Consider the following 15,008-nt stretch of genomic DNA (forward strand, 5'->3'; position numbering starts at 1 on the left):
TTAATCGGTTGCAGCTCTATAATTTTTTAACTGATTTAACTTTTAGATATTTTATTTCAGATTTTATTCATTTATCTTTCTCATGCTACAAACACTGAGACCTGAGTAACTACATTTCGTTCTATCATGTACCATTGATCGAATGACATCAAAGTGGAGTCTGAGTCTGACTTTGGAGCCAGCATCTAGTGGTCATTTGTGGTATTACACACTGGTTTCCATTTTTGGTCATGTTTGCCCCATGAGGAAAAGAGACTCTGTTCTCTCTGTCAAAGGTAAAAATAAACATAACGTGTCCACACTTGAAAACCTTTTTTGAACCAAGCCCCACTAATGGCATCATCAGCCCACTGGCACCCCCCCAATGCCTGAAAAAAAAAAAAAATTGTGTGACGGGGAGTGGGGGGGTGTACCTCTACAAGTAACGTGACAGACCTGTATGTAGAGGACGTGGTGGGTTGTATAGTATATACTGAGAAAGTGAACTCCCCTCACCTTATCATTCATCATCGCGCTACACCCCCAAAAACAAATTTGTGAGGGGGGGGGGGGGGGGGGGGGGGATGTGCTGGACACGCACCCACCTGCACTCGGACCTCAATCCGTCCTCAATCCGAATCTCAATACATAATTCTACAAGTTACGCAACAGACCTGTATGTTCCATCGTATGTTCTGTAAAGCTCTGAGAAAGTGAAAGTGAGCTCCCCTCACCTTATCATTGATTATCTGCTGCCCCCCCCCGGTTGAGAACCACTCGTCCACGCCAAAGTTTTTGCACATACGGACAGATGAACAAAGAACTGATGACAACACCCTGCTTCGAGGGCCGAGGGTAAAAACTAAAACCCATTTCTAACCTGTGCTTGAAGTCCCAGACGGGGAGGGGTTGTCAACAGCCCCCCTGGGCTTTGCTGAGGTAGCTGGATCAGATTTGGCGTCGAGAGCAAACCTGTGACACAGAGCAGTTATAGACCAGTGTGAGAACAGTAACCAGAGCTGTGTTTGGTTCATGATTGTTGGATGGCGGTGGGTGGAGCTGAGCTCACCCTGCTGAGGCTGCTGGGCCTGTGCTGGCTGAGACAGGAGGAACTGGGCCGGAGACTGGAGAGGGTGACCGGGCATCAACACCAGCTGCTGGAGCTGCAACAGCTGCTGGATGTCCTGCAAAAACACAACACAAACAGGAATAAATGTACAGAACCAAGCTTAAGAGTCAATGGATCACCTAAAATAAGGAGCTCCTGTTCTGGATTATGGTTATGACTACATTATATCAGTATTACTGCGATAAACGGTTTTAGAATATGAGATTATGTTGTCAATTTTGTCAGGACAGGATAGAGGGAAAAGATAAAAACACGATTAAATTAAAGACAGAGGCACTAAAGAGCTGGAAAAGTAAAGATGTGAAGCCAGGACCTTTACACTATGCATTCACTGTGTTCTGATTTGGTGTGAAAAAAACAAGAGAAGGAAGTGAAACATGTAAGAATTAAAGTATCTGATGGGGCATAAATGTCAACGTTCCCTCTTAATATCAATCATATTACACTGACAATGTGTAATGCAAACATAACTACACACAAGTTCAACAAGTGCACATACAATGGCAATAAATGTTAATATTTATTAACATTTTTAAGCACATTTAATATCACGGAAGACTGATATTGCTTGGTGTTGAGATCATTATTTGCGATGAGTAAATTACTGCAATCTCGCTGCTGTGTTTTTATTTGATGGAATGTTGCCTGATGTACAGTGATGCCAAATGTCACAGCGAGAGGAACTGCTAAAATTTATCTGTTTAATACATCATATGGACAAAAGTATTGGGACATTAAATCCAGGTGTTTTTATAATGACGATGACACTAATGACAGAGACTGTGATCAGTATCGTTGCAAAAAAAACGAAACAAAAGTTTTGTCAGTAGATTTCTGAAATATTTATCATGTTCTGATAAATAATAATAATGATAACAATAATAATAATAATATAATTTTATACCGCATGTAACTGTTCACTCAGGTTCGAAAAATCAGCCTTTAAACTGAAAATAAATTTTGATTTGATGCTTATTGTGACAATTATCGATGACAACCTTTTATTCATGATAATACACAGTTTCAAATATAGTTGTTATCCTTTTTGTTTTCAGACACATTGTTCGTTTTATTTCTGTTTATTCACATCAGTAAACACCTTTGGCCAGGTACAGTGATTACATGCTCAGTCCCAGTTGCACTTTTTCTGTCAAGAATAATTAATTTAATCATTTCATGAGAAGAAATAAACATGTTTTATTCCAACTTCATGTGCAACGGCATATTTCAGAAGTGTTTTATAAAAGTGATAAATGACATGATGTGATTGTAGATCAGCTGAGGGATGTTGAAGCAGAGTGAACGCCCTCATTGGTTTAATAAAAGAAACTTTAAAGACAGTAACTCCAGATGTGAAGCCCTGATGCTGATTGGCTGATCGTACCTGGGCTGTGAGCTGGATCGGCTGTGAAAGGGCGAGCTGAGGCGGCGGGGGCGGAGCTTGGACCGTGGGCTCCTGTTTGTTTGGCTGCTGCTGCTGCTGGGGTTGTGATTGGCTCTGCTGCTGTTGCTGCTGTTGCTGGTTGGCTTGTTGCTGCGCGGCGGCGGCGTGCGCTGCCTGGGCCGCCTGGGCAGCGTGAGCGGCGTGGGCGGCGTTGGACTGCTGGACCGCCGCCGCCAGAAGCTGGGCCTGAGCCTGTTGGAGGAGGAGCTGCTGCTGGGCGGGGAGGAGAGCGGCGAGCTGGGGTAGGGGGGGCGGTAGTAAGAGAGGATAGTGAGGGGAGGGAAAAAGAAAATATGAAAGAATGACAGGATGCAGGAAAATAGAATAAAACAGTAAAGACGTGAAGAAACAAAGCAGAGAATTTCAGGAACAAAAGTGTGGACAAATGTGTTCGCAGACAGTAAAAGCATGCCAGAGCAAGATGAGCATGGGGGGGCCAACCCCTTCACTTTACCCTAAAGAAACTGCAGGTATTTGACTGCAAATCCTGCTGTCTAGAACATTTAACTACAGGTTGTGCAAGTGGTTTCTTGTCTGTCAGAGCAGCTACGCATGTTCACTGAATATTTTCTTGTGCATTCATGCGTGAGCGTTGTCACATTAATAGCCCCAGTGAATAAAAGCTCATTCACTCCCACATGTCTGGAGATATGTGTTCAATAACAAAATATGGAGAGTGAATAGAGACCAGAATCTAAACACTTTTATATTTCGGTTAATTTTTCTCATGTGTTGATAGTTTTCATTTCTGCTTTTAAAGCGCATTTTCTTATTTAGTTTGATTTTTCTTGAAAATGCGGAGTTTTAATAGTCTTTATTAGCCTCAGTGTTACTTTAAGTCTTTTTTTTAAATAATATTTGGGAATTTGTCAAGGGCAAGATTTGTAAAGCACAGAAATATTGAGCCATAAAAACTCAACAAAAGATGGAATATGTGTCAATGAGCCTGTTCACATGACCATAACAGTAATAGGTAATAGTCTTATTGACTTATTTATTGGTGCTGTGCACAGTCCCATGCTTCAGGATGTCATATAAGCGTATGGTTAGTGTTATTTATTATTGTCATGTGTCTGTACTGTGATGTCTTTTTGTTTTGGACGGTATTTTTTGCTCTGTTGCCCACAATGAATTTCCCCCTGGGGACAATAGAGTATATATATATATATATATATATATATATATATATATATATGGGTTTTTTTTGTTTTTTGACAGTTTTTATTAGTTATTTATCATTTTGTCATACAGAACATAAACAACAATCGGCAACAGATAATAGTCACAATCTAATAGTAATGATAATTTAGGTTACAGTTATGAAATAGCAATCAAGTTACCTAATTAATTACATTTTGGACTACGATACAAACCACCTATTAATTGTATTTAAAGAAACTAATCCGTTTGCCCCATCTTATTATGTAAAGTTCAGTTTGCAGCCTCAGCATAAATGTTAATCTCTCCATTTTGTGAATTTTATCAACAATTTTCAACCAGTCCTCCAGCAACGGTGAAATAAGTTGAAGCCATTTATGAGTGATTGATTTTTTTGCTGCAGCACCGAGGATTTTTAGAAAGTATTTATCATTTATTGTCAAATCATCAGGAAGATCTCCTAACAAAAGTAACAAAGTGGGTTGCTGTAATTTAAAGCCCAGAATCTGTTCTATAATAAAGTATATTTTATCTTATATTATAAAAATCCAATAACAGGGAGTAATCAGATAATTGGAATAATCTGAGCTGATGACAAATCTGATAATTGAAAAACCCTGGATGTTTTAGTCCATTATCAGATTTCTATACATGTACATAGTGATGGTAGACTCAAACTTCCTATTATTGTCTTCTGTTCACATTTTAATACATCAGTTCTGTTTTCTATGATTTCTTTCTTTCTCCCTCTTTTTTTTTTTTTACTCCTGTGCAGATGTAAAAGAATGAAATAAATCAGATTAACAGGTATAAAAGCATGAAGACATCGGAGTATTGATTAGAAATCTAGGTGTCTTAATCTGATTTCTCATAATCAGATTACTGCTGTTATCTGATTTACATGATCATTAGAATAATCTGATAACTCCAGAAATCAGACAATGATTGGAATATAAGTGTGAATGTAAACAGGCTCAGTATTTACAAACAATTCAATCACACAAACCCTGGTTCTAGGGTTTTATGTAAAATAAAATGACAAATATGAAAACTGTAGACATTTAGTCCATAATTTTACTGCAGAGTTCAAGTTAGTTATTGTTTTAGGTTTGATTTAGGTAATTCTGACCCCTGTTTTTTTTTTTATTTATTTTTTCATGTGGAAAGATACTTTACAACAGAAAACTAAGCATATTTGTGTATCATGTCTGAAAAACAATGGTAAAGTGTGAAATTTAACATACACATGTTCTGTATAAGTTCTCTGTTTCAAAAAAAACAAACAACAAAAAAAAAAACAAAAAAACAAAGACAACTGTTCTTAAAGTTAGTTTTCCCTTTTGTTGTCATATTTTGTTAAACACACCTTAGAACAAAAAGATGCACCATTTTCCCCACTTATTTTCATTATTCTTATTCCAAAACCCACAGACGTTTCCGCTCCAGTACATTCAACCACTGACCCCTGTGTTATGGTGTTGTGTTCTTACCCCTGCCAGCTGACTGCCAGCCAGCATCAGCTGAGTGTGGTGATGTTGGGTCTGTTGTTGTTGCTGCTGCTGCTGAGATGGAGGAGCAGGAGCGATGCTACGAGTCTCAGAACTCTCCTCAGTCTTTACCTGAAACACATCACAGACACGTACCTTCTATTAATATAATCCACATACAACCTGAAGAAATCTGTCAAACATCCTGCCCTCCTGGAGACCATGCTATTTTCACAGTCTCCCCAAGAAAACACTCAGTAACACTTGTGTTACTCTGTGACACACAAAGTGATGCAAAAACATCATGCAGGTGCAAAAAAAAAAGTGCTTTTATGTCCCCAGAATGATGCATCTCACATGATGAGTAGTGGCGCAAAATCACAAACTACTGATTAATTCAGGTTCAGGGGCCACATTCAGTCCAATTTGATCTCAACCAGGCTGGACCAGTAAAATAATATCATAATAACCTGTAAATAATGTTTGTTTTAGTGCAAAGGCAGTAAAATTACAAAAACTTTAAAAAATGTGAATAACCTGAACAAACATGATCAACCTGAAATTTCTTATTAAGAAAATAAGTGTAATATCAACAATATTACGGCTCAGCTTATCATTTACACATGTACATTATAAATTGTCTTTTTTTTTTTTTTAACTTTTATTTATTTATTTATTTTTTATTCTTTACTGTTTTTAATAATTGATGTGCATATTTTACCTTCAGCACCTTACAGAATATAAAACCAACTTTTGTCGCACTGTACCATGGTATTGGACAATAAAGCTTATTCTATGCTATTCTACTGCAATTATTTGCTGCACAGATATAATGTGCAGTGGAAACAAATGACAAATGACAAACAAAGCTGATTGGATGATGTTTTTGACATGTATGATAAAGTGTTGAACAGATTAATGTCACTTTATGTAATAGTTTTATTAATAGTCTAAATCTTACAGTAGAAAGAACCTGAAAAGTGAATGTATTTTAATATGCATACTCTAATTTAGCTCAGAGACAAACTTTCTTTTTGACTCAATACTGTATGTATGATAGCTACAGGAACTACAGTTATAGACTTTAGAAATTTGGTAAAAATTAACTTTTAGTCTGAAAACATTTTGCTCGTAGATTACAGTAATTTGTCCGTTTCACTACTTTAGTCTAAGTCTGATAATATTCTGAAAATACACGTACAGCTCATGAAGATGAACATGTATTAGCATCAAACACTGGATGTTCATGAGAATAGATGGTCATTGAAACTGAATATTACATATTAAAAGCTTCCAGATAAACAGTTGGGAATGACATGCACATAGTGATCAAAATAAGAGTTTCATCCAGCTGTTTTTTTTTTTTTTTTTTAATAACAGGTGAACGGAGGTGATTCTAAGGATTATGTAACGTTCACAGCCACCTCAAATAATAAACAAACCAGTTCATTACGTAATAAACATGACAAACCAAGTCAGCTGAACATGATGCAACTCAGAGGAAAAGTCAGAAATCTGAGCAACTATAATCTATTTAATCGGAGTAAAATGACCATAATAATAAACACTTTTATCTAATCTATATTATAAAAGCCATGTGGCCTCTGTGTGTATGTGTGTGTGTGTTTGTGTGTCCGGGGATTCACATCAAATCCATACAGAGCTGACTGCTGCAGTTTGGCATACTTATGTATTTTTGGTCAAGGAAGACAGTAGTGAAAACAGGAAGTTGATAGGACCAATATTTTGGGAGATATCAGTAATTTTGGAATACAATAGCCTTACAATCACACTGCTATGGCCAGAATGCTTTGGCGGTGACTGCTGGACAAATGCGGTACAACATGCATGAATACACAACAGCAGAAAAACGACTACATCTAGAACCTGTGGATCCCCACGGGTCAACGTGCTGGTTATCCTAGCCGTGGCCTAGATGTCTGGATAGTCTGGAGAGTTATCTTGTGACTGATGGGTCGCCGGTTCAATTCCCTGGACTGGCGGAGAGTTGTTGTCTGATGTGCCCTTGAGCAAGGCACTTAACCCCCCCAATTTGCTCCCTGGGTTCCTGACACAGCGAGCCCACCACATACTAGGAGTAGGCAGTGTGTCATGATCTAGTGATGGGTTAAAGGCGGTGTGGTGCATGTTTATGTGTGAACCGACTGACAAAATAAAGATTCACCTTCTCTTCTTCTTCTTCTTAACCCTTTCATGCCTAGTGGTCACTACAGTGGACAGTTATTCTCCAGCTGTTCTCTTGTATATTCATGAGTTTTGTTGTTTTAGTTCTATATCAGTCAACACAATGGACGCTTATGTAACATCTCATACACTGCAATTCACACAATCGCTGTAACTTTGCTGTTCTTGATAAACCTGATCTGCAGTAACATGTTTGAATGTAAATGAATTGCTAATTGTTATTAGACTGTAATTAATAGTTTTCTTAAACAAAAAGATTTTTTTTTTGCACATTATCTCCATGAAGTGAGTAATAACTAGTATAAGTGTATGAGAAAATATGAGAAAACATCAGACTAGCTGCATTAAAAATGTTTGTATTCCACAGTTTTCACACAGTATATCACTTGTGTATTGCATTTTATATATATGTTTCTTTGCTTCAAAAATTAAACACATGGGGTCCAGATGAGTGGACATTTTTAAACTCCGTGAAAAAAACGGTTCATTAAAAAAAACATTCGCTTTTTTTTTCATGCCTAAAGAGGAATAAAAAAAATCTTGACTAAGGTTCTTATAACTCATGCATGAAAGGGTTAAAAGGGCATATCATTTCTTCAAAAACAATTCAATAAACTAAAAATTAAGACTCAGTTTTAAGCTGCATTTCCTCCATCCATTCATAACCATTCTGAGGTTAAAGCACTGACAAAGTGGTGCATATTTTATATACATACACATTCTTTTACTTGTCCAGTAGTTTTTATTACTGATCATGGTTTTTGATTTTATCACTGAGCCATAGATTTTTATACTTGATACAGTTTTTATATGCATATTTATTTTATCTTGTCTATTTTATTTACTGCTGCTGCCTCCTGTGCCAACTACAACTAAATTTCATTTTTAGATGTAAATCCGGAATTGACAAATAAAGTCAGTCTTTCTACGTTTAACAAATATTTAACAGATTCCAAAACATGAAGACAAAGATGCAGGTGAAGCAAGAAGGAAAAAACACTCAAGTCTTATCGGTGCATATTTCCACGATGACGACAAACACAATCTGCAGATCCAAATTACTGCGAACGGACTGAAAGTTCTTTTTTTTTTCTGTTTGTTTCTGCGAATTTGAGCTTCTTACCCCTGATTCACGAGTCCCGGTGTGTGTTGGACATCCGTCTAAGAGGAAAAGTCAATCCTGCCGGTGTTCAAGGTGTCAGAAACATTCCATCGCCGTTTGCCCTCTGACCTCTTGCTATCTTTACCTGCTCGTGGCCCTGTCATTACCCATCCATCACTGCTGCATCTTCACGTCTATCACTCACTGTCATCACACATCCACTTCACACATTTTCCCCCCTCTATCTTCTACATTTAGTTTTTTTTTGGAAGCGTACGAGATCGGCTGGTTTGCATATTGGACGCCGTCTATAAGAGTTTTCCCCCCGCAGACATAAAACACAGGTGGATACACACACCCCGCGTTATCCTGCTTAAGCACACACACACACACAGGTGTTTTTTTCAGCCGGCGTTCATGAGAGCAAAGCGGTTGAACTGCCTCGAAAGTGCACGCATCTGCCAGAGCACGAACAGGTTCTAATGTGGGACAAACAGAGCACGTCTCAACTGGCTCACCTTACTGCCAGCCAGTGTGGGAGAGAGGCTGAAGGGGCTGCTTTTCATCGGTTGAACCTGAAGGAAAAAAACAACACACATCACACGCCGTCATGCCACATAACATAACCGACCAGATCCGCACGGCGTTGGATCTCAGTAATGTACGCAGGGCGGGCGTGGGGGTGAGGGGGTTCACATGACCTGACAATCAGGTTATTCAAAACAGAAAGAAATGTTCAAACACGCTCGAAATGTTTAACGGATTCTCCCGGGGCTAATGACAAAAAAAGATTTTAATTAGAGATTATGTAAATACAGGGCGGTGGAATCTAAAAAAGGGAAGGATATTAGATTTGGAAGTAATTCACGTCTTAATCTTAACCCCTTACTGCCTGAATTCATTTATAATTATATGAAACAAAAATGTATTATTTGTGTTGTTGCTGTGATGCAGATGCTAAACTAGAAGCACTCGGAGAGCGCAGACCTCCGCCAAGGCTGATCGGTGGCCCCCCCCCGTGGGCCCCCCCACCCCCGATCACCACCAAAATTTAATCATTTCTTCCTTATCCCATTTCCAACAAACCCTGAAAATTTCATCCAAATCTGTCCATAACTTTTTTGAGTTATGTTGCACACTAACGGACAGACAAACAAACAAACAAACAAACAAACAAACAAACAAACAAACCCTGGCAAAAACATAACCTCCTTGGCGGAGGTAATTAAGTGGAGATTGTTCATTTGAATATAACACCTGCAATAACTATGCAAATTAGTGACATTCAGCATAAATGTCATCGTAGTAATTACATTTTCCTCATGTGTCTCAGGTACATTATATGGACAAAAGTATTGGGACACGTTGAATTCAGGTGTTTCTTCATCTGAATGATCACAAGGAATTTGGATTCATCTGTGAACCAACATGACTGTGTGACATCGACAGTGAAATGCAGTCATACGGAAAAAATTATTAGACCATCAAAAACAATCAAACGCACAAACGCTGCAGTGAGATTATATTAGAACAGACAAATGATCCGATCTGTGGGAAAGTATTCGGACACATTGAATTCACGTGTGTCTTTTTTAAGGAAATGTTAAACATTTTTATTGGGTTTTCTAATAATTACGTAAATTTTGTTTGCAACATACATTGCAGTTGAGCACATATAGTCATGGAAAAAATTATTAGACCATCAAAAGTCATCACAAACAATGGTTGTGCAATCAAGTACTAACTCCTGTGTGTATCAGGTGACTAAAACAGACAGAAAAGAAAACATGGGATGCCTAAAAGCACTTTTTTGTCATTACAATGCCATAGATATTGATGTAAGCGTATGTATGATGTGTGATTTTGGTTATTATCAAGAAAACCGTGGAAAATGGATGGATATCAGCTCTGAAATTAAACTCTTATGAGCTATTTTGTCGTTATCATTATATTTGTCCAAACAAATGTACCTTTAGTTGTACCAGGCATTAAAATGAAGCAGAAATTAATGCAAACAAGGGGTGGTCTAATAATTTTTTTCCCTGACTGCTCCTTTCAGTTGTTTTTAGTTATTTTTATGGTACACATTGTCATAAATGACAAATGTGCATTTAGAAAATAATTTTTTCTTTTTTAATGCCTCATAAAGGAGAAAATTTTGTCATTTAGTTACTACAGCAGTACTACATTTGATATATCTAAATGTATGTAGAGATACTATTACTCTTTTTTTGTCTTTACATTTTTATAACATGGATCTTCTTTTAATGCTGTTAAATTCAACTTGTATCTTATAATAGCTTCATGCATCTGTCATCATCAGTTCAAGAGCAATGAATTACTGAACTCAGTGACTTTCTCTGGACTCGTATTTGCAGTAAAATCACACCTCAGTATCTGAAAAACTAACGAGGCTGTTGAATGGTGTTTACAAGGATAATAATGTTATTTTCTGAAAGTATGACTGACTCTTATTCACTATGATCATCATTAGTGTCAAAGCTGAGAAGAAAAATAAAACCAACCTGGTCATCAGGACTGTTTCTGTCAGAATCTGAAACGAAAAAGGAGAAACATGAAACACTGAGACATTATTTACGACAACACATTTGAATCATGTTAATATTTCAGTCCTACAACCTGCAGCTGTGACTCTCCATAGAGTGTACAGAGTGTAAAGAATAAAAATGTGCAGATAAAATGTGATTTTTTTTTTTTTTTTTTTTATGGAGGTGTATGTGTGAATGTGTACCTGAACTGTCCCCTGGATAATCAGCCCCAGGCTTCTCCTCCTCTGCTGCTTTAGACATCCTGATATCTGCAGGAAACACAACCAGACACATCAGACACATGTAGAAAACACACCATGCACCAATTACATCCACCACCATCGCACAAGGTCAGAGAAAATCACAACAGAAATACCACTGACATCCTGCTTCGCTCACAGTTTTATGTTCTGATTAGAAAATGTGCAGCGTCATTTGATCACACGACAAAAGACGAGTTCGTATTTATTTATCATGTTGAAGATCAGGTCACATTAATACACTTTAGTACTAGAATGGTTATGATTTATGGTTAGAACACTGGAAATGAAATAATTTTTTTTTTCGCTGACAAAAACCCAAGATAAAAATCAGAAACTCATTTCTGTCAAGATAAAACCAAAAATCTTATTCTTCAACCTGAAATGAAAAGGTTTTCCTGCAGTAAATTAAGCCAAATAAATGCTGTAAAAAGCCCAGTTTGGTAATTTTACCGTTTTCATTATATTTCTCCAACAATATTTGTCACATTTTGATCATAAACATTAATTTTATACAAGTAACTGGTCACTCAGCAAGAAAAACAGTATTTAAGCTCAAAATAAACATTGATTTGACATTTTTTGTGACAATTATTTATTTATCAAGCTGAAGCTCAAGTCACATTAATGCACTTTAGTACTAGAACTGTTATGATTTATGGTTAGAATTGTGGAAATGCAATAATATTCTGTCTTGTGCTTTTTTTTTCCGGTGACAAAAATCAAAAATGAATCAGAAATGATGAGTTTTTATTGCTGTAAAAGACATACAACTGCTATAAACGATAATATCACAGTGCTTTGATTGTATTTGTCACGTTCCGATAAAAAAAAAAAAATTTCATATAAGTAATGTGTCACTCAACAACATAAACCAGCATTTAAGCTAAAAATAAACATTGATTTGACATTTTTTTGGTGATAATTATTTATTTATAAAGCCGAAACTCAAATCACATTATTACAATTCAGTACTAGAATGTTTATAATTTATAAATATGAGTAAGATCGTGGTTGGAGCATTGGAAATGAAATAATATTCTGTCTTGTGTTTGTTTGTTTTTTTCACAGACAAAAACCAAAGATAAAAATCAGTAACTCATTAGTCAAGATAAAACCAAAAACGTTATTCTTCGACCTGAAATGATGAGGTTTTATTCCTGTAAAAGTCAAACAACTGCTCTAAAAAGTCCTGTTTAATAATTTCACGCTGTTTTGATTATATTTATCCCATTCTGATCATAAGTAATTATTTTATACCACAGGTAACTGGTCACTCAGCAACAAAAATCAGCATTTCACATAAAAATAAACATTGATTAGCAATTTTTTGTATTAATTATTGACATCTGTTGCAATAATTTATGTATCATGTTGACGATCAGGTCACTTGAGTACTAGAGTGTTAATGATTTATGGTTACAACAATGGAAATGCAATAATATTCAGTCTTTTTTGCTGCTGACAAAAACCTAAGATAACAAGACGAGATAAAACCAAAAATGTTATTCTTTGACCTAAAATGATGACGTTTTATTACTGTAAAAGTCAGATAATTATCATAAAAGGCTATGTTTGATTACTCCACACTGTTTTCATTATATTTATCACATTCTGATCATAAATAATCATTTCATTCCATAGGCAACTGGTCACTCAGCAACAAAAATCAGCATTTCACATAAAAATAAACACTGATTTGGCATTTTTTGAGATAATTATTGACATCTGTTGCCATAATTTATCTATCGTGTTGACGATCGGGTCACTTGAGTACTAGAATGTTAATGATTTATGGTTACAACGATGGCAATGAAATAATATTCTGTCTTTTTTGCTGCTGACAAAAACCTAAGATAAAAATCAGTACTCATCTCTCACAAGATAAAACCAAAAATGTTATCATTTGACCTAAAATGATGACGTTTTATTACCGTAAAAGTCAGATAATTATCATAAAAGGCTATGTTTGATTACTCCACACTGTTTTCATTATATTTATCACATTCTGATCATAAATAATCATTTCATTCCATAGGCAACTGGTCACTCAGCAACAAAAATCAGCATTTCACATAAAAATAAACATTGATTTGCCATTTTTCGTGATAATTATTGACATCTGTTGCAATAATTTATCTATCATGTTGAGGATCAGGTCACTTTAGTACTAGAATGTTAATGATTTATGGTTAGAACGATGGAAATGAAATAATATTCTGTCTTTTTTTTCTGCTGATAAAAACCCAAGATAAAAATCAGAAACTGATCTTTGTCAAGATAAAACCAAAAATGTTATTCTTTGACCTGAAATGATGGGGTTTTATTCCTGTAAAAATCAAACTGCTTCAAAAAGGTCCCATTTGGTAATCCCACCCTGTTTTTATGATATTTCTCCCACAAAAACATCCCACGAAACAACCAACCAACAAAACTGATGATCCCGTGCTCTAATTTAGCTCTTTAAATGTAAACTGTATTGACCCAGTGCGAGGGACTGGGATTACGAATCAGCTTTTCGTGGCAGATATCAACTGCCCCGGCTGCGTGCTGCGTTCGCGGTCACTTCTGGGATTGCACAAGTAATTGGTCGAGGAGGAACAATGCCAGAGGAACTGCTTACTCGAGCACCAGACATTACTCAGCACAACCGCCGCCATCTTGGAAAAAAAAAGCCTCTTTTGCCCCTGGTGCTCGGCCCTCGGCTGCATTTTTCCAACTGATTCTTCTGTTTTTTTTTTTTTGTTTTTTTTTTGGACAAATCTGTTCTCAAAGGGCTCGGCAGAGACACAAAATAGAGTTCTGGATTTATCGGAAGTAAGAAGACACTGAAAATTAAAGGTTATTTGGTGAGATGTTCATAAATCTGACAGGAAGCAGTGACAACAATAATAATAATAATAATAATAATAATAATAATAATAATAATATTAAAGTACACATTTCTTCTGGCTGCAGATTTGACTGTACACCAGCCTTTTATATCCAACAGAGAAAACACTAGACATACAGAACATCTACACTGATTTTTTGAAGTAAAACGTGGAGAGTATATATATTTTTTTTATAGTTCTGGAAAGTATTTGACTTCCAGACGTGGGTCAAAACATCTGGGATGTGATGAAAAGGAAGATAGACTGGATGATAAAATGAAATGAAAAGGTAACAACAACATGAAAGATTCAACAAAACCAGTTTTTTTTTCTGCTAAAGCTCTGCAGGCACAAAAAGGGGAAAACTAAAACTAAATGAATGAAAATAACATAATTCTGGGATAAATTATTACATCAGCAATTTTGCAATCACTCAGTATCAGCCACATTATTTTCTTATTTTATGTTACATTAATCCTAAAAAGTATTATTTTTTAACATGTTTGAGGTCAAGGACGCAACATCATTTTCATATTATATTGTGAATATCTATGATCATTACTTTAATAACTGTGTGTTAATGAGTTTATGGTTTATTTTTGCTTACACTATTGAATAACGCACACAATGTCTTAATGTTTTGCATTTTTACATTCATTTTACATTTTTTGACCGTTTCTTCTCATTTCTGAAACATTCTGACCATAAAAAAAGCTTAAAACCATAAATAAACATCTGGTTTCTTATTTTTAAGCCTGTATGAACATTTTTATCATGATTGGCATGTGTGGTTAGTGAATAAGACTTCATATTTCAATCACT

General features: G+C 36.1%; 1 protein-coding gene across 1 annotated transcript in view; it reads right to left on the bottom strand.

The window, feature by feature from the left end:
- pou2f2a (POU class 2 homeobox 2a) overlaps positions 1 to 15,008 on the bottom strand; it is a 115,055-nt gene that overhangs the window by 12,755 nt on the left and 87,292 nt on the right. The window contains exons 2-8 of the mRNA XM_030146661.1: positions 11,257 to 11,322; positions 11,030 to 11,058; positions 9,023 to 9,079; positions 5,201 to 5,329; positions 2,493 to 2,789; positions 1,049 to 1,163; positions 860 to 951 (exon numbers count right to left, since the gene is read on the bottom strand). Coding sequence (XP_030002521.1) covers positions 860 to 951; positions 1,049 to 1,163; positions 2,493 to 2,789; positions 5,201 to 5,329; positions 9,023 to 9,079; positions 11,030 to 11,058; positions 11,257 to 11,322 — 785 coding nt within the window. The remainder of the gene's footprint in view (positions 1 to 859; positions 952 to 1,048; positions 1,164 to 2,492; positions 2,790 to 5,200; positions 5,330 to 9,022; positions 9,080 to 11,029; positions 11,059 to 11,256; positions 11,323 to 15,008) is intronic.

The sequence above is a fragment of the Sphaeramia orbicularis genome, chromosome 11 (genome assembly GCF_902148855.1).
Source record: "Sphaeramia orbicularis chromosome 11, fSphaOr1.1, whole genome shotgun sequence".
NCBI lineage: Eukaryota > Metazoa > Chordata > Actinopteri > Kurtiformes > Apogonidae > Sphaeramia > Sphaeramia orbicularis.